The sequence below is a fragment of the Crocodylus porosus genome, unplaced genomic scaffold, assembly GCF_001723895.1.
Source record: "Crocodylus porosus isolate Cpor-Errol unplaced genomic scaffold, CroPor_comp1, whole genome shotgun sequence".
NCBI lineage: Eukaryota > Metazoa > Chordata > Crocodylia > Crocodylidae > Crocodylus > Crocodylus porosus.
The window spans coordinates 64,398,446-64,424,133 of record NW_017728906.1 but is presented as its reverse complement, the minus strand read 5'-3'; the positions used below and the strand labels follow the sequence as shown (position 1 = coordinate 64,424,133).

General features: G+C 43.4%; 1 protein-coding gene across 4 annotated transcripts in view; it reads right to left on the bottom strand.

Moving 5' to 3' along the window:
• Window positions 1–2,686: 2,686 nt before the first annotated feature.
• Window positions 2,687–25,688, bottom strand: part of CTPS2 (CTP synthase 2) — a 135,053-nt gene continuing 112,051 nt past the window's right edge. For 3 of the 4 annotated variants that reach the window (XM_019529269.1, XM_019529271.1, XM_019529272.1), the window contains 3 exons: window positions 17,430–17,574; window positions 5,786–5,791; window positions 2,687–2,799 (listed from right to left, as the gene is read on the bottom strand). In XM_019529269.1, the coding sequence (XP_019384814.1) occupies window positions 2,730–2,799; window positions 5,786–5,791; window positions 17,430–17,574 (221 nt within the window). In that variant the 3' untranslated portion in view covers window positions 2,687–2,729. The remainder of the gene's footprint in view (window positions 2,800–5,785; window positions 5,792–17,429; window positions 17,575–25,688) is intronic. The other variant, XM_019529270.1, reaches the window with a different exon arrangement.

Genomic DNA, 25,688 nt, shown 5'->3' with positions numbered 1-25,688 from the left:
TTGTCACTGTCCTAAATTACAGCACATACAGGTTGCTCTAATCTGATACAGGGGTAGCACCCCTGCATAGAGTGGTCCCTGAATGATGGCAGTGCAAGGAGGAGCTTTAATCCACTGGTGTGTTATCTGACTGGATTCAGTATCTGGTCCTGTACGTTTCTGACTGGTTCCTCCAAATGTTTTGTATTAGCATTTTGTTCACAGCTGAACAGATTGAACATAACTGTAGCCACATGTTTAAATTCTCTGAAATTCCTAATTAGAAACCTTATACTATCTCCTTTACAATTCGGTGGACTAGAATTATATTCTGTGTTAGAAGATTTTAAAAAATATTACTGTTACAGGAAAAAACAATCACACCTTGGAACATTTGTACAGTGAAACTATTTCCAGGGACAAAGTGAAAAGCTATGTATATTCAACATCAATTGTTAAAATCTAAAGAGGAATACAACAAATCAATATAATCTGCATATTAACAGCAGATGAGTAAATATATATACAAGAAGCTTACAAGGGAAACAAACCTGAGACAATTCTCCACAGCTTATATGTAAGCAAACTTAACAATTCACCACATTTACCTGAATTTAAGATGACCCCCCCCAGTAATTAGATTCTACACATAGAATGTATGTATAAACCTGTGATTTTCCAAGATAGAATCTAACTACTGGAGGGTCATCTTTAACTCAGCCCCCCGCCACTGCAAAGGGGCAGCTGGTGGGGCAGCAGGCGGCACAGGGAAGTCAAGTAACTTGTCCTGTTTGTGCCTGCCTACCCCCAGCCTCTGCTGTTCCCTTTCCCCTCTTACCTTTGCTCTGCACTGGCAGGCTGTGTTCCCATTCTAGCCTGGGGCATGGCCTCCGCCCAGCCCCTGTAGCAGCTATGTAGGCTGTGCTTCACGTCCCACGAATGGAGACAGAGGCTGTTGGTGTGAAGCAAGAGTAAGGGCAGGAGGGAGAGCAGCAGGTGGAGGAGCCAAGGCTGTATGAGGTGGGAGATAGCAAGAGACTGCATGGGGGAGATGACAGGGTGCAGAGGCAGCAGGGCGTAGAAATCAGGTTGTAGCCGTGGCTATGGCCCCGACCCCAGGTAGGAGCTGGAGCCTAAGCCACAGCAGGCACCTGTTCCTCCCCACCTACTCAATTCTAAGATAAGGGATTTCTCCACCCTAGGTTAAATGGGGGGAAAAAACTCACCATAGAATCAAGTTTTTCAGTTTATTCCTGGCTAATACCATTTCCACACAAGGGAGAATGTATTTTACTGCTCTAAGGTACTTAAAAAAATCCATCTCTCAAATCAAAGATAACTAAAGATTCACCTGAGATCATTCAGAAATCACAGAACAAGACTGGTTAGGACTAAGAGCAAAGATTTGATGGCCTTTTGCATCAGTTTTAAACAGAACCAGCATCTGCATGGGAGACTTCTTTTTGAGAGGTTGATGGAAATATCATGTGTGAAGAAGCCACCTGAAAACAACTACCATCCACAGCAGGGAGGAAAACATTGTTGCAAGGAAATTAAGCCTCTGTGAAGGTTTTACAGCTTAACAGGCTACTTATGTCAAATAAAGGAAAACAAGAAATTGTATGGGTGGTACATGCTGCAATCCATTGTTTAGGTGGTACATTCCATTCCCTTCAATATCAGCTTGTCTTTCTGCAAAAAAGGAGGAAAGGCAAAATCACGGCATTTGCATACAAGCTGAATAATCATTTTGACACACCTGTCAACTGTCCCCAGGCTATGTCACACAAATGGCAAGGAGGGAAGGAATTAAACTAGAAGAAACGTAACCAAAGTTCTCAAAACACGGAGCAGTTCACCTGCAGACACAGATGATATCACCATAACGGCCATGACTTTAGAGGCCTTCGGTAAGGAAGATCAGTGTAGCTAAGGTGATCCTGAGACTCAGACCAAGACTCGGCTAAAGTCAGATGACACAACAAAAATACAAATTCAGAAACTATGACTGCTACAGTTAAAAAAAAAAAAAAAAAAAAAAAAAGGTTTAAAAATCCTAAAAATGCTAGAAGTGACAGAATTTTAGCAGGCATCTATGGCCTCTGATACTTTGAACTCTCAGTCTGCTGAATCACCATCACTACAGTGGCTGAGCCCAGGGATACAAGGCAGCATTCATAGATTCACAGAAGTTTAGGGCTGGAGGAGACCCTCATGAGATCATCAGATGCAGGAAAGACTGCTAAAGTCAAATAACCCCAGCACGGTATGCATCCAGTATTAAAGCATTAAAGAACAAAGAAATGGTTCAAGTAAAGGCAAAAGGAAAAGGCTTGCCCATGTGATTCAATCAATCTGGTTTTATACTTGCACATGGAAATCAAATGGGCAAAGAAAAGACAATTACTGAAGTGACTGGGAAGGCAGGTACACTCAAAAAGATTAACTTTTCAAACAGCACAGTAATATGGCACTGTATAGCATCTTGCACACGAACTGTACTCAACATGCTTTATAGACTTTAATAATATAATTGCAGAGTTCAGTAACAGAAGGGGAAAGACATTAAGTGCTTCAGGCAAGAGAAAAAAAGAGAAAGTTTCAGAGGTGATTTGAAATGAAAGGGAGAATCAAGATAACTCTGCTTTTTGCAGTAAGTCAAAAAGAACTGCATGCCATAAAGTACCATCAGAACGAGGTGGTTTACCTCAGGAGCATCCTCTGGTTTTTTCCCCCCTCACATAATACTTTCAGGTGGCTTCTGAATCAGGAGGTTCTTTTTCTGGAGAGCTGTCATCGCTAAGGTCGCTGTAGCTGTCACTGTCACAGAGGGAGAAACGGTGTCATGAGCGTATATAAACTGTCTTCACCCCAACCTCTCCAACCCTAATGATGCATGTTCACATAAAAAAGTATCCCCACCCAGGGAATCATTTCAGCATATGCCTAACTTTAAAGTCACTCTAAAGTGCTTTCCTCAAAACGGAGGGACGTAAGCATTGATTAAATACTGAGGGCTAAGTGACTGATGGAAACTAGCACGCCGTACTGTTATGTTACTACAGCTTACTCTCATGGATTAAAGCATAAGAAGCAAATAAAACAGCTTTACCCTGCAGAGTGCTGACTGAGTGCAATCACCACTGACCGTGTGAAGGTAGCAAAGGCTCAGCATAAGGCTTTCAGCATTTTTACTTTACACTAGAATAGGAGTGTCAAACATATGGCCAGCAGGCTGGATGCAACCCATGCTGTTGTTCCATGTGGCCTGTCAGGCTACTAGTGAGCTACAGAATTTGGGGGTGTAGCTAGCTGTGGGCAGGACCTACAGCTGAATCAGAGGCTCTGGGACCCTGGCAGACACAGCCCCTGGTGGCAGAGGGATAAACGAGAGCTGTACTGACACAGCCCTGCTTGCCTTGCAGCAGCTTAGCCACTGTTGTTCGTGCCACCTCCACCACAGCAAGAGGCCACCTGCTCTATGCCACTTGCTCCACTCCATCATAGTTGCTACCATAGCTGCCTCCACCACTGCTCCTGGCCCAGTGAGATGCCCCACAATAAGGACCAACCCTAGGGCATGAGGGGAATTTGACTCCCTTGCTCTAGACAAAGGATTTCAATCCACTTTGAGAACAATGTAAAAGGGCCTATTTTTGCTTTATTTGCCCAGGAAAAAACTCAATTTATTATATTACAGTCCTTGCTATTTTTCTATCATAAATCCTCAGAACATAATCCATTTCCACTGTACTGCTCATGTACTAACAGCACTCCTCTAAGGTTTTCTCTTCATCTACTGTTTCCTAGATAGGTATGTACAGGATAGAAATTAACATGCAGGTGATAATTTTATGAAGTGACCAGAAAAAGGACATGGCGCAGAATGTGACACAGCACAGTGATCAACTCAGCAAACTGCTAACAGGCAATAGCAGTGTTGATCTACCAGCCTGGGGCTAGGCCAAAGTTGGGTGCAAGGGGTTTCAGCGGAGGAAGGCTCTGCTCACACAGCACTGCAGTTGGGTGGCATAGAGATCTGACAGAGTGGGGTTTTTTCCATACCACACTGCAGGGGGAGGCAGTAATGGCATCCAGGTCCTAGTGTCTGACTTCCTTGGACGTTTGCTGGGTCATTCTGATTTGCCACCAGAACATATTGCTGCCCCCTGCCCTAGATGGAATGAAGATGCCACATGAACTGAAGTGTAAACAGATGTACCACTTTTCTCCTTGGAGAAGGCCTTATGTCTTGGGATCTTATAGACATACAAATCCACTGTTCTGCTTCAAGTACCTGTGGGCTAAGGACAGACATTCGAAAAGCCTGAGCCTGAATTGATTCAATCTTTGGAGGTTAGTCTAACCTGCAAAGATTAAACCAATTTGGAGGTGAATAGACATTCCTTTTTCATTCCAGAAATGCAGGCACATGCCTTCAATGAACCAGGCTAGAAGCAAGGGGCACTGGAGCAGCCCACCCTCCCTTCTACAGTACTGAGCTGAGGGGTGTGTGGCCAGACCCAGGTAGGACACTCTGATTATCCCAGCAGGGAATTGATAACAGTGTTTATCATCCCTAACTCAGTATTTATCAAAAAGAAAACAACAGGGGGACATTACCAGCTACCTGTTGATTCTGCCTTGTTACAGGACTGAAGCCAGCATGTGGTCTGCTAGCTAATACACAGATACCCCTCAGCAAGACAGAGGGCAGGGAGGAATTCCTGCTTAGCAGGGAGTGGTGAAGGGACAGAGCGGCCTCCAAGTCCCTTCCAGAGCTGCAGCCAGGGAGCAGAGGGGAGGGACCAGCTCTGCTGTGGAACAGAGAGCCCTGCCCAGCCCAGAGAGCATGCCAAAATGCCAGGGGAGTCTGGTTTAACTTAAACCAGCAAGGGGTCTGGGACAAACATTGCGTAAGCTGGTTTAAGCCAAATCAGTTAAGTCTGATAACTACATTCAACCAGGTTTATCTCAAACCGGTTTCAGCCATTTTCAAACCGGTTTATGTGTGCTGAACATCTGTTCTATTACAGATTTAAACCAGTTTCTGATCATTTAAACCAGTTTATGTGTAATGTTTGTCCCTAGCCATGAAGTACACAAGATAAACTATGCTACCAGTTTTTTCTGGGACAATGCTGTGTACATCTAAGTTAATCGTGGCTCATTCAAGTTAACTGTCAGTCATTCTGGAAAAGTCTATCAGGCTGTGCGCTCTCCCTGGCCACCTACAGGCAGAGCAGCAACAATGCACTGGAAGGGCTACATGTGTAAAGGGCTGTGTTGCTCCTGTTTTGTCCCATGTTTTGGGTTGGATCAATCAAGGCGACCTCAAATGAGATGTCTCTTTACAACATTTGGGTAGCCATTAAACTGCCCCAAATTATACTTCCACTGTATATGTAGAGATGTGCCTACAGCCCTGGATACTAATCAAAAATTCACCCTTTCCTTGCACTTGATATGCAAAATAGTTATCTAATTAATTATTCATTCTTAACTTTGACTGCTAAGAAAAGTTTCTTACAACAAAGTAGCAGGATAAGAGACACTAACTGACTTAACATTAACTAAGTTTGACCTACAATATTCTTTACTAACATGGATAAGGTTGCTAAACATTTTTAAAAAGGCAGTTCCCATACAGCTAACTAGCTGATCAAACTAAGTATTTTGTTAAGTGGAAATAACTACATTACTGTTATGTACCAGGGATGGTGAAAAAAAGCTAGCAGTATGATCAAGCATGCCAGATGCACCCAGACAAACAGTTTCATCAGAGCATCATTGCCAGTGTACTTACTTCTTTCTGAATGAGCCCGGAAGCATGGAATAAAAACTTTGTATTATTAAAACATTTTTGCATCTGAATGTCACAATACAACATACGCCTTTTTCAATAGTACAGTTTTGATTGCATAGTGCTTTGTTGTCTTTTGACAGCACCAATTAAGTACCTCAAGCCAAATGCTATTTCAGGTTTACACTCTGTATATCAAAATGTAGGTATGTAAATGCCATTTTTAGCAATTAGGCCTACTGTAGATTCTGTTTCCACTGGTGTGGCTAACCTTTCCTTGCACTTTCCCTTTTGTGCTTGCTCAGAAGGCTGCACTACAGCTGTTTATGCACTGCAGCAAAAGATCATCCAAGTAAGCACATAAAGGACTCTTACAGATGTGCAGTGAGGCTGCTCTGACGTGCTGTAAATCCAGCGTGTCAGAGCACGCTGAAGAACAGAAATTAACGCACTCCAGAAGCCTCCAGCGGCACATGTATCAGCATCCCCACACTGAAAAATGGCGGCAGGGCACTTTGAATTAAAGCTAGTTTGATGATCTTTCATTCAAAGTGCCTCACCTCACCGCCATTTTTCAGTACAGGGATGTTGATACACATGACACTTAATTAGTGTGGCTCACTAATTAAAGCACTCCCTCCCTCCCCACCTCCCAAAACACATCTATAAACTCCCCAAATGCCCTGGTTTTCCCTGCTTTCATCTGTGGCATGTTTGGAGCAAACCTCTGATGGAAGCAAAATATTTAAGGATGCAAAGGCTGTGCTGGTGAAATAAGAAGGGGAGCACCTACTTCAAGAATCCACTTTGATACTCCTGAGGCTTCAGGAAGACTTTACACATTCCTATGGGAGGAAACAGGCTCCAGAGAACTGAGGGCAGTCAGCAACTGAGTGATCTCATGGTACTTAACTGGCAGATTTAGAGACAGATAGCATGCAAGTAGTTTCAAGTATCTCGGCCCAGGTGCTTACATTCCAAACCAGTAACTGGGTCAAATGTGTAAGATGTACTCTACGGTGAAATGTGTTATACCTGGGAAAAAAATCTGTGGTAAGTCTCAGGGTTGTATTGTCCAGGAAAAAGTAATACTGTCTCTTAAGATCAAATGTGTATTGCCTTCCAAATTTTTTCTTTCTGCAGGTTTTTTTTTTACCCTTTTTAGAACCCTGGTTAAAAAAAAAACCCCAGGAAAAAAAAGCCAGAGCAGCACACACACAGGCAGTTCACATTGCTGAAAAGTGGAGCTGGGCTGCCCAAAGCCATGCTGTGGCTGCCAGCCAGGCTCCACCCACCAGGATCTCCATGGCTGCAGTCCAAGAGCCCCCCAGGACCTCAGGTAAAGCTGCTGAGGCCAGCCCAGTGCTAGCCCCAGCCTGTTCTACTGTCCTTGGTAACTTGCTGCATGCCAAAGCACGCGTGGAACAGATGTTCCCAGGGACAAGTAGCTGCAGCGCAAGGTGGCCGCTGCTAATTGTCCCCGGGGAACCAGATGTTCACAGTCATCTGTACACGGCCTGAGTGAACAAATGTAGCTATGGTTTTTTTATGAAAGGATAAGTGACTGATGGAAAGCAGCACTTCATATTGTTATGTTACTACAGTTTATTCTCATGGGCTGTTATGTTACTACAGCTTATACTATAGCTTATTCTCATGGACACAGCCTGAATGAACAAATGTACCTGTAAGATATACAAAAAACTAGAACTCTTGGTTCCAAAATGATACCTTTTATTAGACCAACTGGAAAATGGCAAGAAAACTGTCCTTTTCTGCAAGCTTTTGGGATCAAAGTCCCTTCGTCAGGCTCTGGGAAAAGGGTAGATAGTACAAGATGGTAAAAAGCCCCCACAGGTAGGAAATAAACTTAATTTTTGCACAGAGGGAGCTGAAGATGGAAGGCTGTCCCTCTGGGTCGGTGAGAGCGTGAGAGCTGCATTGAGTAGCTCTTTGATGTGTTAATCAGGTAGAATTCTTTCCCTGGAGGTGTCAGATGGCAGGCAGGGAGGTAAAAAAAACTCTATGTTTTTTAAAAATACACCTATATTTTTTTTCTGTAGGTTTTCTTTCATTTTGTGTACAAGTGAATTAACGAGCATTCTGATGAAGACCCTGGACCTGCAATATTCAACTTGCACTGCTCAGGCAACACTGGATCACCACAGCAGAGAAAAATGTGTGGAGCACTGTAGAACCACCTATTTTACTCCCCCCCGGACATCAAGATTGCGTGAACATAGCCACGAGAAAACGGCCTGGATGAGGTCATGTCCCTACAACTTCTCTATCTCCCAGTTCCAGGACAGTGACTTTGGGCCTTGGAAATAACAGTTGGAAGATTCCCTTCTTCACTTTGGCCCATTGTAATACAAGGAAATACTTCTACTCGGCAAGGGCTTTATCATGTGAAACAAAACTTGAAGCACATGTATTCCTAAACTGTAGCACAGAAAATGCTCTTTTGCAAATAGTTCTTATAAGGTCTGCACCAATACAGTTTTTTTAGGCCGATACCAATAGCAGATTTTTAAGGAGGCATATCGGCCAATACTGAGCTGATTTCTGATACCAGCCCGGCAGCTTGGGGTGTGCAGCCCCACAGTGAGGAAGGAGTGGGGCTGGGGCAGGGGCAAGCACTGCCCAGCTGGGGCAGGATGGGTGCAAGACAGAGCCACGGCTTGTCTGGGGGGGGCACAGGGAGGGGGCGGGGTGGCTCCTGCCACTGCATGCTGCTCATCCAGGAGCTGCTGGTCCAGTACTCACCTGCTCATCTGACTACTCCTGCTGCTCATTCGGTAGGGCATGGGGGGGTGGCATGTGCCCTCGGATCTGCAGAGGGAGGCTCTTCCTCGCCCACCCCACCCTAAGCAGATCTGGGGGCACACGGCCCCTCCCCCATGCCATCCTCGATGAGCAGCAGGATCCACCAGACAAGCAGGCAAGCACTGGCCAAGCAGTGTGCAGCAGCAGGACTCCCCCCCCGCCCCCCCCGCCTCGGATGAGCCACAGCTCCGTCCTGTGCTTGCCCTGCCCCAGCTGAGCACCTCTAGTTCTTATATATTGTCATTTGGTGTATAAATCCACCCCAAATTCCCTCCCAACATGCGAACAAGAATGAAATGTTCTCTGTACACTTACTCCATTATAGCCAAATTCACACACATTCAGAGTCCTGGGATATTCTTCATCTGTTATTTTCTATTGCCACCAATTACTAGACCTCTATCTTTTCTTTACGTACTATTGTGCACCAGTTAGTGCTGGGTCTGTGTGCAAGCTAAAGGAACAGATTCCCTGTCACTATTATGATGAACATTGTCTGATGTGTTTATGTGGCGACCTAAACCTAAACTGCACTGTCACCCCCATAACCTCACTGGCAAAGCCACAGGGAGTCAAGATCACTTCTAAACCTGTGTTTTCTGCATGGCCACCCACAAGCATTAAGCTGTCTGCTTTTATTAAGAAATATGGACAACTGTGCAGTGGGTAATAATAATAAATCCTACTAGTTTGCTTTGGAAAATAAAGATCAATGTTCCAATGTGCAATGCTTCTTAAGAACAAGAAAAGTAGACTATATGATAGATTGTTTCGGAGCTTTATATCTTCTTAATGAACAATTAAGAATAATCCCTGATGTCCCCAGAGATGTGAACAAGCTGAATTCAATTTTTATGGCAACTTCATTTTCTATAAAGGGTGAGAACTAAGTTAAATGGATAAAGTCATGGTAGATGTAACCAATAAGGGATTACTAAGTGGGAAAACTATGTTAAATACTAAAAATTTATGAATTGATTTTTAAAAAAAGAATATTTTAAAGAAATTATCCCACTTTCTGTTAAAAATGGGCCAAAAATCTAAATATATATTAAATTAGAAATCCATAAAATTTACTTAATGCTTCTGATGAAATGTGGCATGTTTTGAAACAATGCTTTTATTAAACCAAAGTTTTATGATATGTGATTAAATATAAGGTCATTGCATAAAGAAGCTATTTAATAAGAGGTGGGTAGGAAGAGAGAGATTATGCAATCAAAACAAAAGAATGGCAGGATGTGATGCTAGAATGACAGATGGGATGGACAGGCATTATACTGAAGTGAGAGGAATTTGCAGTACCATGAAAGCATGGCGACAAGGGGAGGGTACAGGTGTTGTAAGCCTATGGCTGGAGAGCTACAAAGCTGCTCCAAAGGCAAGCTCACTAGTCAGGGGGCAAGAGCAGCTGTTCCTTGGCTCATCCCACCCCTAGAGGAGCTTCATCATTGACAGTCTGCTGTTTACCCTGCCAAGGAAGGGGACAGGCAGAAAAGCTGCAGCTACCAAAGACGTGAAAGAGCTGGCACTCTCCCTCCTTCTCTCCCCCTTGCAGAGAGAGAGAACAAAAGATTGTGGAATACTGGGTGTTCTAGGGACCCCAAAATAAGGTGACAGGTTACAAGTAATGCTATAATTTCTCTCTCCAGAGAAGTTGCCAGTTAGACGATCTAACATTTTTTTCAGTGAATTTTGTTCCAAAAAAAACCTCTTTAACACATACACAGAATTTTGTGCTGAGAAAAGGGAATATTCCTTGGCACAAATGTAGTACCTGTCCATGGCTATAGACAAAAGTGAGGATGAAAGGCAAATCTGATTTCAGTTCAAGTGCATAAAACATACTGTCACTGAGGAATTGCACTATTCCTCTGAAACACACATCTGAGGTACAACCTCCTCCATACTTCCTCCTTGCTCTGGGACGGTAGTGATTTGCTTGTGGCCTACTCCTGCTTGTCTTTGAGGCCAGCTGCTTAGCAATATTATTAATCCCTAGCTACAATGTAGCTAATTGGTTGGGTTTTTTTAATTAGACTTTTTACATGGATAAGGAAAACATTACCCATATATTTGTCAGACACCATCCTTTATACAAATTTAAACGTACTTAGAAGAGACAAAAATCTCTTACACAACGTATCCACTAAGTCCATCACTAACTTATTAGAAAGGATGGAACTTCTCTTTAATTTGGGAGTGTGAAACATCCAGGCTGCATCCAGGCTGTGAAGCTGTATAATCCAGGTTGTGGGTCACTGGACCAACCCCATGTGCTGGCTTTGGCCCCTCACACTGCATGTGGTGCATGGGCTGGACCCAGCACTGTAGGCAGAACAGGGGACCGGCCTGGGCCACAATATGCAGCCTGCACCCCAGACTGTCTAGGCCAGCGGTGGCCAACCTGAGCCTGAGAAGGAGCCAGAATTTAGCAATATACATTACCAAGGAGCCACAGTAATATGTAATAATGTGACATAACAGCTATGGAAGCTGGTCACCATGTGCTTGTGTAAAGATTCAAGGAGACGCATTAATTTATGAAGAGCTGCATATTAACTTCTGAAGAGCCACTGGCTGGCCACCCCTGGTCTAGGCTATGTGCAGTGCTGGGTCTGGTAGGGTAATGCATGAAGCACACACCCTGCACCATCCCCCTGTGCTGCCTATAGAGCCAGGTCCAGCCCAAGGACTGTGAGTAGGGCATGCTCCACTTCACCCCAGGGACTGGCACACTCTGCGTGCAGCCTACCAGCTGGACCTGCCACAATGAGTGCTCCATAGGGAGTTAGTTCTGGTCTGGCCCACAGACCAGCCCAGGATTGTTCATCCAGCCCATGAGCTTGACACCCGTGTCTAACTGTCTACCACAAGGTCTCTTGCACCCTCCTCTGAAGTCTGTGGTGCCTGCCAGTGGCAGACAAATAGTAGTAGGCTAGATGCTCTGAACTGGCACAATAGTCCCTTTTATCCTACTTACCATGTGGATGCAAAAAAGTTTCCTACTGTAATGTCAAGTGTATTGTCCAGTCCAGTACACAAAGTCCCAAGTGATAGGACTTCCCTAAAGAGACTACAGCAAAACATATCTCATCATTCCAATTTTTCTTGAGAGTCACCTCAGTTTTGCCATTATTAATTTTTGTTCCATTATTCCTTGTTATATCCCCTAAATAGCTTCTCCTCATTTAATGTATTTGTACATTTAAGTGTATTTGTACCTTCTCCTCATTTACTATATTTGGATACTGAATCCCTTCTTACTGTCCATTTAGCAAAACAGCACACCCTGAGCTTGAACACACAAGTACTAAATGACTGTGCAGTAACTGCCAGTACTGTGCAGTCCCAGAACTACACAGGTCATTTCCGATCCTACTGCACAGTAGCTCATTGCTACTGTGCAATAGTGGTGGCATCATGGTTCATGCCTGCTGTCACTATGTCACCGTAGCTCATCACTATGGTGACATAATCTCATGTAGATGGGCCCCCTTAGGTCTTTTACTTTTTTCCTTATAGACCAGACTTTCCATTTTCTGAATCCCTCTAACTTGTCAATATTCTTCTACTAGTGCAGTGCCTAGAATTTAACAAAATATTGCAGAGGTAGAGGACTGTTATTTTCCTTCTTGCTATCTACATATATTCCACCCTGACTTGCAAAAAGCAATGTTTGCAGCAATCCAACGCCATACAAACTCTCACAGTGAGCAGCCTTTTATTTACCATTATTGCTTCAGATATTTCTCCCTCCTATTGAGTATGTGTGCTAGAATTATTTACACCCATCTCACCTCCCTCATGCATATTCCTTTGCACATTCTCTAGTAAAACCTTGTTTCATTATTTACAACTCATGTTTCTAAATTCTTTTAAGTCTTTTAGCATTGTTTCTTTGTTCTGACTGGTGCTCCCAACTCTTCCTAAAGTAAAATGATTTGTGAATGTCATTAACTTGCTGTCACCTCCTTGTTCCTGACCATTAATTAAGATTTGGAGGGGGGAAGCCTGATGGTTCCTGTAGACTCCCATTAAACACTTTCTCTAACTTGACATTATGCTTCTTTTTTTCTCCTATTGGTTTATTGCACCTCAGTGGCTTTACAATCTTGATGATATTGTTCAGATATATAAGCCAATCTTTATTACTTTTTCATATAAGATGCCATAAGATTTATCACCAAAATTCTTTTCTAAAATCCCATACATTACACTTAAAGTTCCCTCTTCATCTGCCAGCTTTATAATCAAGTATTTGCCTGGAGAAATGTATTCTTCATAGAGCCATGGAGCTTACTACTCATGGTCCCTTTAGGATTTAGGGCAGAAACTGACATAGCCGTTCTGAAGTCAATGCATATATACCATTTTATAGCTGCTGAGAATCTTGCCTCTGGCAGTTAGCGATTTGTTCACTTTGTATTTAGTTTTCCTTCTTTATGAAGACAGAAGTTATGGGTGTAACATGGCAAGTGTCAAGAATCACATTTGTCTTCAATTTTCAACATTATCAAAAAAATTTTCTGCTATTAGCAGCTTAAAAATTTCAGAAATAAATCCCTGTATCTAGTAGGAGACTTAATACCTTATCACAAGCAGTAGTCATGCTGCATGATTGATAGTTCCCTAATTTTTAAATACTCCTTTACTGTCTCTTTATCAGAACTTATTTTTACAATGGATGGATCAAACTGTTTGTTCATGGTTCTTCTCATTAAAAATAGAATGAATGATAACTTTTTATCCATTGTATTTGTGACAATTTTTATTTTCCTGATCTTACTGGTTTTTAAGGAGAGAATATTTGTGAACATTAAGCTACTTTTCAGAGTAGCCTTTCCATCTCCTGTACTATTAATGTTTAATTTGGCCAACCTTCTTGTGTTCTGTTCATTCAATTCCAAATGGAATTATTCCTATCATCATTTTATATACATAGCTGCAGAAGATATCTCTGTATGAAAGAGCTCATGAAGAACTGAGCTAAATAGCTTCCTCTAACTCACTGTTTAGCACTATGGGCTGAAACTCAGGGTTCAGCATCCTATGGCCCAGGGGATGGATCTAGCCTGAGGAGCCACTGGATCTAGCCTGTGAACCTTGGAGGCTTTGGCAGGAGGTGGTCGGATGGAAAAGGTCTGTTTTTTAATTTGGCTTTCTCAGTGACTAGACACATTACTTTGGGACTTTGAAACTTTATTAGCAAAAAGATTGTTTCTGTGAAACTTTTCAGGTTCAAGTAAACGGTTTTGAGGAAAAAACATTTTACAGAAAATGCTTCATCCAGATATTTCTCAGAATTCTGGTATTTGTTGAACTGTTACACACAAGAGATGGATTTCTATTACCCTTTAGGCAGCCAGGGCACTTTTACATGTGCTCCAGTGTGTTCTGATTAGAACATATTGGAGCAGACTCGATTAATTGAGTATGATGGAGCATCTCATACATTCAGCGTCCTCGCATTTCAAAATGTCTTGCAAGTGTGAACCAGCCTGCAGACCTCCATCATCCAGCCCCTGGTGCTGCCCTTTGGTCTAATGATACTCACATGGAGCAGGGCACGCACCCATTGTATGAACCCAGTCCACAAAGCTGGATCTAGCCCATGGGCCCTCCCTCTACCACAACATACCTGATCTGGCAGCTGCTCTAACCGGTCTAGGCCCTAGACCTTATGCGGCATGGATTCTGGAGTGACCAAAATAGGCACCAGGTATAGCACAGTCTAGCTGGAGTGGCAGCTGTGCTGCACACAGTGGCCACTCTGCTGGACTATGCCCCATGTGGTGCCTGCTCTGTGAGGTGCACTGCACAAGGTGTTGGCTCCAGCTGGTCTTAGACCCCCACTGCATGCAGGACTCACAGCCACCAAGTGCAGTGTGGGCCCCAGAATGGCTGGAGCCAGCGCTGCTTGTAGCACAGTCTTGGAGCTGCTGAGGCAGCCATTACATGTGGCACAGCCTGGACATCCACTGGGTACAGCATGGCTGCCACTCCAGCTGGCTGGACTGCATGCACATGGGGCTTATTTCAGGATCCACGCTGCACTCAGTGCAGGTCCAAAGCTGGTTGGAGTGGCCGCTGAATCAAGTATGCTGGGGGAGGGGATCCAATCTGGGCCCAATCTGGCCAATAGAACTGTCCTGTACCACTATGGATTGGATGAGTTTGACACCCCTGCTCTAAACTGCACTTTTCCTCCTATTCTCCTACCCCCACGTATCTCCTCCTTTGGCTGCTTATAGGCCAGTTTCAAAGGTTCTGCTGGAAAAGGACCTGAACAATGTCTGGTCTATGCTTGGTGGTTTGAGCACTCTACTCAGAAAAACAAAAGTTCAAACCACATCTAAGTGAAGGGGCCTTAGAAGGTATGTCTTCCAGGTCCTGGGTAAATGCCCCAACTACAAGGGTTTTGAGAATAAAATACAAGAGGTCTGCTCTCCTCCTTGGAACACCCACTAGCCATTGGCTTTTGTGAGGTGGAAGGTCATAATTTGCATATGTAGCATATGCTGGCACAACCTAGTGGGTGTATGAAATGGCTATGCAGACACCAATTCCTCTATGCTGCAGGGGTGACAAAATCCCACACTGCCTAAGTGCCAAAAATGCCATTTACAAAGCCAGTGAGTGCCACTTAGGCATGAAATAGTTAACAGAAATTCTACTGAAAGAGCTTAAAAACTGTGCTTAGATTTTATTGTTGAAAGGAAGATGTCCGAGTTGTAATCCTCTTGGTTCAAATTCATTTTAAACTGCCGTTACAATGTGCCTGAGCCGCACAATTACTTTTGTTTAATTAAAACATTAAATTTATGGGTTTAAATTCAGGTCAGCAATCATGTCCATTCCGCTGGGGACTATATGTATGGAGACACACGTGTGCACACAAACCGGCTTCTAACCTTCTGCAATGCTCAGAGATGTGTTTAGGATTAAGGCTCTCCTGTTCTATCTTCTATTGTAAGCTTGCTTTTTCAAGTTCTGGTACTAGCTGTATGTATACTATCACCAAAGCTTGCCATAACTAAGCAGCAAGGTAGATGCTAAGGTGGGTTCTTGCACTGTAATGGGGAGGTGATTAAAAAAAAAGTTTTGTTACTGAATGTTCAGTTCCTGGTTGGAATCTGTTTTATAGACACAAATAGAAAGAAAAATGCTGGATACAAAAAGCAATCACATCTTCATATTACACACTGTTTCTCCAGAGCACAAAAAGGGAATGTAGCTGCTGCTGCAACTTCTAATACAGGTAATCCAATGCATACGGTAATATTTCTAACTGCTCAGCAACTAACTGTTAACTGAACACAAATTAAATTTAGAGAATACACACTGAGCAGTCACTAAATGCACATCAGCTCTCTTTTGTACTTCAGAAAAGTAAGTATGTATACTGATGGCTGGGGGGTCAAGGGAAATGGGACTGCAAGCTGGAAGGCCAGTGGGCTATGGGTGAGGATAAAGAGAGCACCCTTCTCCCACACACCTCTCAGAAGGAAAAAGCAATAGGCAAATAGCACTTTCCCTCCCCTCTCTGTGATCACATTGGGTCTTAGTGCCCGAAGACCTTTCTCACTTAATTTAACCAATTGGCATAAACCTTCTACTTTAGATCATACTACATTAAGATAAAAACATCTTTTGCACTCTGTTCTTCAATATAAGGATAGAAGGGCACTTAATGAAATTAAAAGGCATTGTATTTATAGCCAATAAAGCCATTTTTGCCACAAAGAGTTGACTTATGTGATGCACTATGAGTGTAGGCTATCAGATGGATTTTTGAAAAGGACTGGATAATATTATGACTGCTGTGTAACAATATTTGTAGCTATTTCACTCATGATTTATAATATAGGTTGGGGCTGAAAGAGATCAGGAAGGAGTTTTTTCATCTATGTACAACATTGTACAAATGACCAGGATTATGACAGGTAAGATGCATTTACTTCTGAATGATTTGCTGTTAACTATAAGAAACAGTGGCAGTGCTCAAAGAAAGCAAAACTGGCAAGCTGTGCACTTCACTTTTAGGACATCAAAGCATTTCAAACTGTGCAGTAAGACATTCTGGAATTCTACATTTAAAAAACGTTACCATTTTACCTCATTTTCTGCAAGCCTCCCTCATTCTTAATAATTTATTATTGTTTTATTATTATCACACTCTGTTAGGGCACTGTACCAAGAGGAATGAACTGAAAGAAGCTAAAGAAATATTGCTAAAACCAAGAAACGTCCCAAGAACTACTGTCATGGAAATGAAGTTTATGGGATCCAGGATCTGGATTTGTCTAAATTCAGCCTTGGATTCAAATCCTACTGTAAATTCAGAGATATTTAGTCCAGGGTTTGATTTGGGTCTTTGTCTGGTCAGTGCCAACTACAGACACTGGAACAAAACACTGAAACAATCACTTGTAGATAGCTAGGTGAGAATCTCATTTAACTGCGGGAGCTGTTAACAGATCTTTTCCCCTATGATACCAATATTAACAAAGGTGAAATTAGAGATCCAGACAGCTCCTATGAGATTAAAAATAATTTTCCTATAATTGCAGCCAGTCAAGGTGTGTTTACTTCCATTTGAAGAGTACATACTGTTCTTGACCTTAGACTTACTAGTCTCTGAAGAGAAAAAATACAAGAATCTACTCACTGCTGCTTACAATCTGAAAATCACAATTTTTCTATTCTGGGAAGGAAGGACAGCATATGAAATTACTTCCTCCCCTTTCTAGAGTTTTATCTTAAAAACAGCCAGGCTGAAAATGTTACTAGACCTTGGCAAGCAAACAAAAAAGGCTACCTTGGAGACAATTTACATCCACGCTGCAAGTATGCACTGAGTGTCCCAGTTGCTGCAAGCAAGAGACCAAGGTAGGGAGGCGAGGGCTTCATAGGTCTTGAGGAAAATTCTGGATGGAACTGAACACCAACAAAATACGGGTGATCTAAAAGCAAAAAGTTGAAAAGAAAATGAGAGAAGCTGAGAAAAAGAACAGTTTTTAATGAAACAACACGGTAAGGAGAAAGACTTAACAGGGCATTGAAAGTACTATAAATATCCCTCTATTCCATACACTTTCAAGTGAATTTAATGAGGCAAAAGGCTTAACCATGTTTGATGAAATGCAACACAGAAAAACTGACTGATGCTATATGTACTGTTATGTGCTCACCTGTATGCTTACACCACCACAAATGACTCAGATTTACAATGATGTCACTGGTATGAAATCAAAGTACATTTCAGTTTGTATCTTGTAGGTACACTGTAGCTCAATTTCTTGTGTGTGTATGCACATGTACAAATATATTTTGTGTGCATATGCAGTGCTCCCATTATGCTTTCAGGTTCTGCAAACTAAGAATGCCTTAATGATCCACTGAACTAAAACAGGTCGAGGATCATTTGACACTTTACAAAATATGCACCATAGGCTGCAAAATGCAACATTAGAATCTGGAAGAAAAAGATCATTCTGTTCAGGAGAAGTAGTCACTATTCCAAAATCTGCTCTTATTTCAATGCAAAAAAAAAAGGTGAAATTCTCTGTGAAACAGAATGGTACCCCAACTTCAGGATAGGCTGCATGCCACTGGTGCCTCAGAGACACAGAAGCCTAGGAGTCTGTAACTTAAGAAGTCTACATGGAATGCTGCTCTTGAGTGCTGGACTCTGAAAGACCTGGCATCCATCCCCAAGTCCTAGGACAGTGTTTCTCAACCTTCTTAGACTCAAGGCACTCCTCCAAAACTTTTCAGGGTATAGCAGCACCCCATTTAAAAAAAAAAAAAAGCTAATTTAAATAGAGTGTGTATATTATAACATAAACATTGTAATTGTTATCAATGAATATGTTGGCTACTGATTAGACAGTTATATTATGTTCACCTCACTGCACTGCATGCCTTCTGCAGGGCCAAACTGAGAAGCAGCTGTGGCAGGAGCATGTGCCCTTGCCACAGACTTTCCTGATCTGACCCTGCATGGTGTCTCCCAGAAACAGAGGGGCATGGGGATGATGGAACTATCCCAGGCACCTCAATTTTTGGGAGACCTGTTGCAGCCGATCTGAGAAGTAGCTGCAGGAGAAAGCCAGGCCTGCTTGCATTACATTATTAGGGCGCACTGTTTCTGCTATGGCTCTTCCCAGACTGGTTCTACCTAGTGGAGAAACATTTAACTCTAGGCTACTGCTCCACCAGGTAGAACTGCCCGGTATGTCTCCATTTTCAGGAGGAATGTCAGAGCCAAACTGGAAAAGCCTCAGCAGAAACAGGGCTCTTGCCTCAACGTAATGTGAGCGGGCACGACTTTCTTTCAGCCACTTAGCTCGGCTCCAACATGACCCCTTTAAAGCAGAGGCGTGCAGGGCAATTTCACTCCATGGCCACAGCCGTACTAGTGTTGCTGCACTCCTGACAGGTTTTCATGGCACCCCAGTTGAGAAGCACTGTCCTAGGCAGTTCACAGGGCAAAGCTGCTCAAAGGGACACAGACCTTGAAAGCCTTGGGTTCTCTAAGGTTAGTCTACCTGATGGTCTGCCCTAGAGCTACAAACCCTTGAATGCTGTGAGCCTGGATGCTGATAACTGCAAGCCTGGGGCTCAGGGCCCCCAGGGCTTCTGTTATCCTCCCAATCAGCTCACAGGGTTGGCAAGGAGGCAAGCAGACAAACTTGCAAGAAACCAGGCAGTGTGCTTTTGGGACTTCATCCAAATGGAATCAACTCTTGTCCAGTCTGCAAATGCCAATGAAAATACTTCTGTTAGAATTTCTGCCACCAGCTCTACATAATGTATTCACTTAATCTTCTTCCAGGAAGATGAGTCTAAATTCCTAGGTGTGTGAACTACTTACCTGCAACCTTTTGTATACAGTATTGCAGAATACCTATAGTGCAAGAAGTAATTGCAATAAGTAGGTCACAGCTAGGAAAGGTTTAGTTTAATTGTTTAAATTTCCTTTTTCTCCTCGGTAGAGAGGTCTCTGATTGTTGCTGAAAGTAAATTTTGACTACCCAATGGAAACTGGATAGCAGTTGAAAATCTGGAAGAATTTATGATAAAAACAGATGCTAATACAACCATAGTAGAACTGATCATGCCACAAAGAATTTTAGGTAAAATATATAAAAATAGACCAGGATACTATAGGCAGAGCTGGTAAACATGTTTATGCTCCCATATTTCTGGTGCTTATTCATTTACCAAGCTAACCACTTTGAGGTGAAATTTTCCATGCGGTGTTAGACATTTTTTAAAATTTCAGTCAGACCAGTTCAGCTGCCTAGCAAAAAGAAGTCAGAGAAAAATATGCCCCCCCCATGTTAAAATTCTCACAACCATCTTTCTTAGAAACTCTAATATTTCCCTGACTTTGAACAATTATTTGAAATTTGGCATTGGGTAGCCTTTCCATCAGGGCTTATGCTTCTTGCAATCCACTGTGGAAATCCACCTACATTTGGCCAGCTATCAACCCGTGAAACATTATTCTTTATATGTGCTCTGTAAAGATTTGCTAGAGCTCTTCAGCTTGATTTCTTGAGTATTCCACTTGTATCAGGCACACTCCAATTCTGGGCTGCAGAGAGCAAAGCAGGAGTTTATCCCCTAATTGCTGCTCTAAGATGCTGTGAGCTATGCTAAGTTAAGGGGCTAGAACTCAGAGCAAGGAGCCTGTTTGTCTCATACTCTCAGTGCTGTTGCTGATGCCACCCAGGCAGTATGGAGGAGGAAATAACCTGGATCAAATGCAGAGGGAGAGGAAAGCAGAACCTGCTAGGGAGACTGGCAGGAGGGAAGAGGGGAATTTTGATTAGGAGTCAGTAGGAAACAGATGCTGAGAACTACTGAGAGACAAGGATTGAGGAGGACTAGGATGAGAAGACTAAAACAAGAAGGTGGAGTGGGAGCCATGGAGAGAAAAATGATATGTGAGTCATTGGGGAGGGAAACAAAGATCAAAGAAAAAATCTGGGAGACAAGGACTAAAAATCAATCAGGCCAGGAAATGTAGGACTAACTAGATGCTGGAGTTTATCACGAAGGGTTTGGGGAAATGCACATATTAGGAGTCAAGTCAGGAAGGGAGAGCGGCTGGGCAAAGAATCTGAGATTGGAAGTAGTGAGAAGACTGCAGCTGAAATCTGGAGAGAGACTGATTAGGCAAGGATATTAGGACTGGGATGATAAATCTATAGAGTGGAGACTGATAAGAATAAGAAGCCTTGCTGTGTCTCTGCTGTCTGTAAGATCTGTAGCAAAGTAACTGTAGCAAACTCAGTAGCAAAGCATATGTGTATCATCCCTTTCTAGTGCTTGCCTCCAAAAAGGCTGACAACCTGCTGCTGCAACCACTTACTCCATTACTCAAGTTGCAGAAATCTGTATGGTTGATCAAAGGACTCCAGCCTTTCTGACAATGCATGTAGATGTCCACATCACACTGAATGATAGAAGTTCTGTTTGTTCAGCTTCCTTTTAAAAATTACGGGAAATTAATTATAACTACATTAGAAGAGAATCATTACATTTGTAAAGTCAAACACTGATAAGTTAGGAAATGCCAGAATTAAGATGGTCAGGGCAGCTTTAAATGTGTGTATGTGTTATAATACAGCCTTTAATTAGAGGATCACATACTACTTTTTCCCAAGATCCCTGTTGTACTTAGTGTACAGGATAGACCTGCTTTGGGGGTGAATCATGGCTGAATAGTAAAGGATGCTAGTATCTTTCGTATCTCTGCCCATCTGGTGCAGAACTTGGAAGGTGTGCAGTGAGTGAGGCAGAAGACTTCAGTAACAAAAAGGACTGTTTCACTGGTAAACCAACTGATTGCTACTCACAATTCTGTCTGTTTCTTCAAAAGAGTGCTTCTGTGACGCTAGCAAGTCACTTAACCCACACTTTTCACAAGTGTCATTAACTCTATGTCCCTTATTTTTAGTACTTCACTTGCAACTGTACAGTCAGATTTGTAGAAAGTCTGAGTTCTCAAAAGTGCAGCTAAAATCAACAGGAGATGGGTGTGAATAAGGGTAGCATAATGCTGTATACTCTAAAATACTAGGTGATAACTATTCAACTTGAAATACCAGAAGTTAGTGGATTTTTTTTTCATTCTTGTGCTGTATCAGTGGAATGGAGATAATTTAATAAATGTAATTAATGGATGTTTGTGAAGCTCAGGCACTACAGTGATGAGCAGTATATAAATACCTAGTAGGAAATAAATAGTTCTCTCTCCACAACAGGCTTGATTAATGTGCAGTAAATAAAACATGGGGGATAAAAAAGAACCCACTAAATAACTTCATTATCCTAGCACCATCCATCCTGTGCACCAAGGCAGAGATCCTATAAAAAAAAGAGTATGTAATCTTATAATTAAAGACTGTTATAAATTTGTATCATAATGAACAGGCATATGGGGCACCACAAGTGCGCATGCATGGTTTGCAGCACCTCAAACTCATCTGAGGCACTGCAAACCACATGTGGCGCACATGTGCTGTGTGCTGTATTGCTAATCTGCAACAGGGCAGGGTTTTTTGTCACCTTAGCCACTGTTCTCTTTCTGTCCTTTTGCCTGTAATATTTTATATATGAATATTATACTTTGAATCTAAGAAGTAGAAAAGTGGCTCTATTAGGCCCTTATTGTATGGGACAATTAGCATCTCAGCCCATAGTAAGCATTACTGTGCCATACTGAAGATTGGTATGTGTTCTGAGTAGTCTCACAGTAATGCTTACTACAGTCTTAGCCTGCTCGGGACAGGGATGGAGCTGGCTGTGCCTCCCCCACTACCCCAGACACTGACCATAGAACTTAGTACCACACCTTGCACATCTGCCCAAGAGGGTGTGTAACCCCCATGTCTACGTGCCCAGTACTGCCCAGCCTGGGAGCACCTGCCCCAGCACACTAGGACAAGCCAAGTCTCTGCTGCTTGCGGCAGGAGAGGGAGGCATAGCAAGCTGAGCTTGGGAGCTTCCCTGACGGGGGAAGTTCGAACTGTAACTTCAAGCGTCAAAGGGCCTGCAGACTGATCACCCGCCAGGGTCGCCCCCCACCCCCCAGTACTGCCTTGGGTCGTTCTTGAGGCCTCCGCGAAAAGACTAGCTTTCTCAGCCACGAAGCCGCTCCTTTTGTTTGCTGTAGCGGTAAGCGTGCATGTAAGACTGTAGTCATTTATGTTTGTATTTGTCTGTCTTTCCTGTAAAAGACATGAGCCGTAGACCAAGTCTGGGTCTAGGGTCTTGGCTAGCCGCACCAAGGTCGTCTGCAATCTTGAAAGCATGGGGCCTTGATCTGAACCCCGTGACTCAACGGACATAATTTCCCATTTAGTTGTTTGTAGTTATTTTGATTATGTTTTGATTGTTAAAAGACCTTTTAAGAAATATGAGCCGTTGACCAGGTCTGAAACTAGGGCCCTGGCTAGCTGCACCAAAACCACTCGTGGTTTTGAAAGCAAGGGGCCTTGACCCGAACCTCATGACCCAATGGACATCGCTCCTCAGCTTTGAGTGTTTGATTATTGTGTGTTGTCATAGATTAGTATTATATAGGAAATAATTTGCTTGAGTTGTCAATATTTTATAGGTTAAAGCCAAATAAATATTGCATATTAATCAGACACTGCGTCCTCATTGGTGTCCAACCCACTGACCCAGCCACAACTGGGCATTTTCAACCTAGTACGACACCCTGCTACTGCTGGCAACTGCATCATGGCTAGGGACAGAAGTTACACATAAGCTAGTTTAAGTGATCAGAAACTGGTTAAAACCTGTAACACAGCAGAAGCTCAGTGCACTTAAGCCAGTTTCAAAATGGCTGAGACTGGTTTAAGATAAACTTGGTTGAAAGTAGTATCAGATGTAACTGATTTGGGTCAAACTGGTTTGTGAAACTTCTGTCCCAGACCCCTTCCTGGTTCAAATCAAATCACAGTCCCCCAGCATCCCAGCATGCTTTCTAGCCCTGGGCTGGGCTGTTGTGTCTGTCTGCTCCAGCAGAGAAGGGTTGCAGTGGGATAGGAGACAGGGACTACCCTGCCCCCAGGCAAACCCCAACTGGGGTCTGGGGTTGGGGGGGAGGGGGAGTTAAACCCACCTTCTCCTGAGTACAGAGCTGCCCTGCTGCTAAACTTACTGAAACTTACTACTGGCTGCAACTGTGGACTAAAAATCCCAGAGGCATCTGGAAGCAAGAAGAGGAAGTGATGAGCAATCCTGGAGAGTCCTGCTGCTGTGATTGTGGACTGCAAATCCCAAAGACCTCAAGGGCAACAGGAAGAGGAAGCAGACACAACCAATGCTGGCTATGTGCCAGAAAGGCATACTCTAGTGCCCCTGGCTTCTGGCCTGAGCCACCACAGGCTTGTTGCTGCATTTTCTGAATCAAAAGAAAATGTCTGTCCAGTTGTCTAAGTTTAATCTCTGCATCTTAGACTAACCTGCAAAGATAGAATTGATTCAGCCTCAGGCTTTTTGACTGTCTATACTTAGCGCAAATGTCTTAGACTGATTCAGTTCTTTCCTGGACTGATTAAATTCAGTCTTAATGCTAGTTATGCAGTGTTTTGGCCCACTCTCCCACTCCTTATTAGAAGGCTGTTCCAGATCCTCACTGCTCTAATGGTCGAATTCACCCTTATAATTCCCAGCCTGATTTTAGTTATGACTACCTTCAGTTATGGCTGAGGCACTTTCTAGTAATACAAAAATAAAGTGTTGAGTAGGTGTCCACACATTCACAACCTAGTTGGAGTGATACAAAGTCATCTCAAAAGCGTTCTCTCCAACCACAGGGCAACAAGGGGCTGCTCCTTTGTGCTGGCGTCAGCTGGAGGCAAGCTCTCTGCCATGCTTACCTCAAGCAGATAGCAGTGCCAACATCAGCTGGAGGCAGCTTTTCTGGCTGTTGTCGTGGGGGAAACAATTGATTAGTAGGCAGCCACAGCAGGAGAACCACTGGCTCCCTGACAGCATGTGGGAAGTAGAGGAGGCTGTCACAGAACTTCTGCTGCCCCACTCTACCCCTTCCAAGTGTACAGTTGGTTCAATAAAAGAAATCACCAAAAATTCTAGTTCTACTGAAAATATGTCACCTGATACATCCTACATTTGCCTTTCTAATGTTGGATCATATTGATGCCTCAAACTATATTAATCCAGTAAATTTACTGTCCCTGTGACAATGTGCTCAAGCAAGCTTATTTATTAACTCGTGCTCAATATGCTCAAACAAGTGTATTACCCTGCGCCAGGATGGCTGAGTGGTTAAGGCATTAGACTTCAGATTCAATAGATATATGTCTGTGTGGGTTTGAACTTTGCTCCTGGCAGCTGCTGTTTACTTCTGCTTAACACCGGGACAGCTGGCAACCAACATTTAGGAAAACACTAAACTCTTGAATGCCCACCTTGCTTCGGTATTTCACTAGACCATGAGGACAGCCAAGTGAGATGAGGCTTGCAGTGCCTCAAATGTGTGGGAACGGAAAATGGTTCCCCTGCAGCGCAAGGGTGAAATTAGACCCCGCCCACCTAGATATCCAGAGGGATATTCTTGAGATCACTATAAAAAAAAAATGGAGCAAAAAAAAAAAAAAAGAGGGGCAGGTAACAGAAGACTGGGTCCTCTGCAGTTGGCCCTGGCGCTGAAGCATACTACCTGGCTGTGCAGGTAAGTGTGGGGGGGGCAGGGTAGGGGGCCATGGGGGGGAACCCCAGCCCCCCAATAGCTGCCAGGCCTGCCCCCCTGAATTCCAGCATCCCCACAATTTAAAAAAAACAACAACCCTGGCGCTCACCACCAGTACAGCTGCCTGTTGGTATCACCATCCACCCTCCCACCCCGCTGGGCCAGTGGGGGGCCAGGTGACAATCCTAGCCTAGGCTGTTGCCTGGGGTGGGAGGCTCTGCCAGGAGGCCCTGGAGCTCCCAAGCCCCTGCTACTGGGGTGAGTAGAGGCTATTTTTTCCTTTTTTAAAGTGCTAGAGGAGCAGTCATTGGAGGGCTAGGGGGTGCAAGCAGGGGGTGG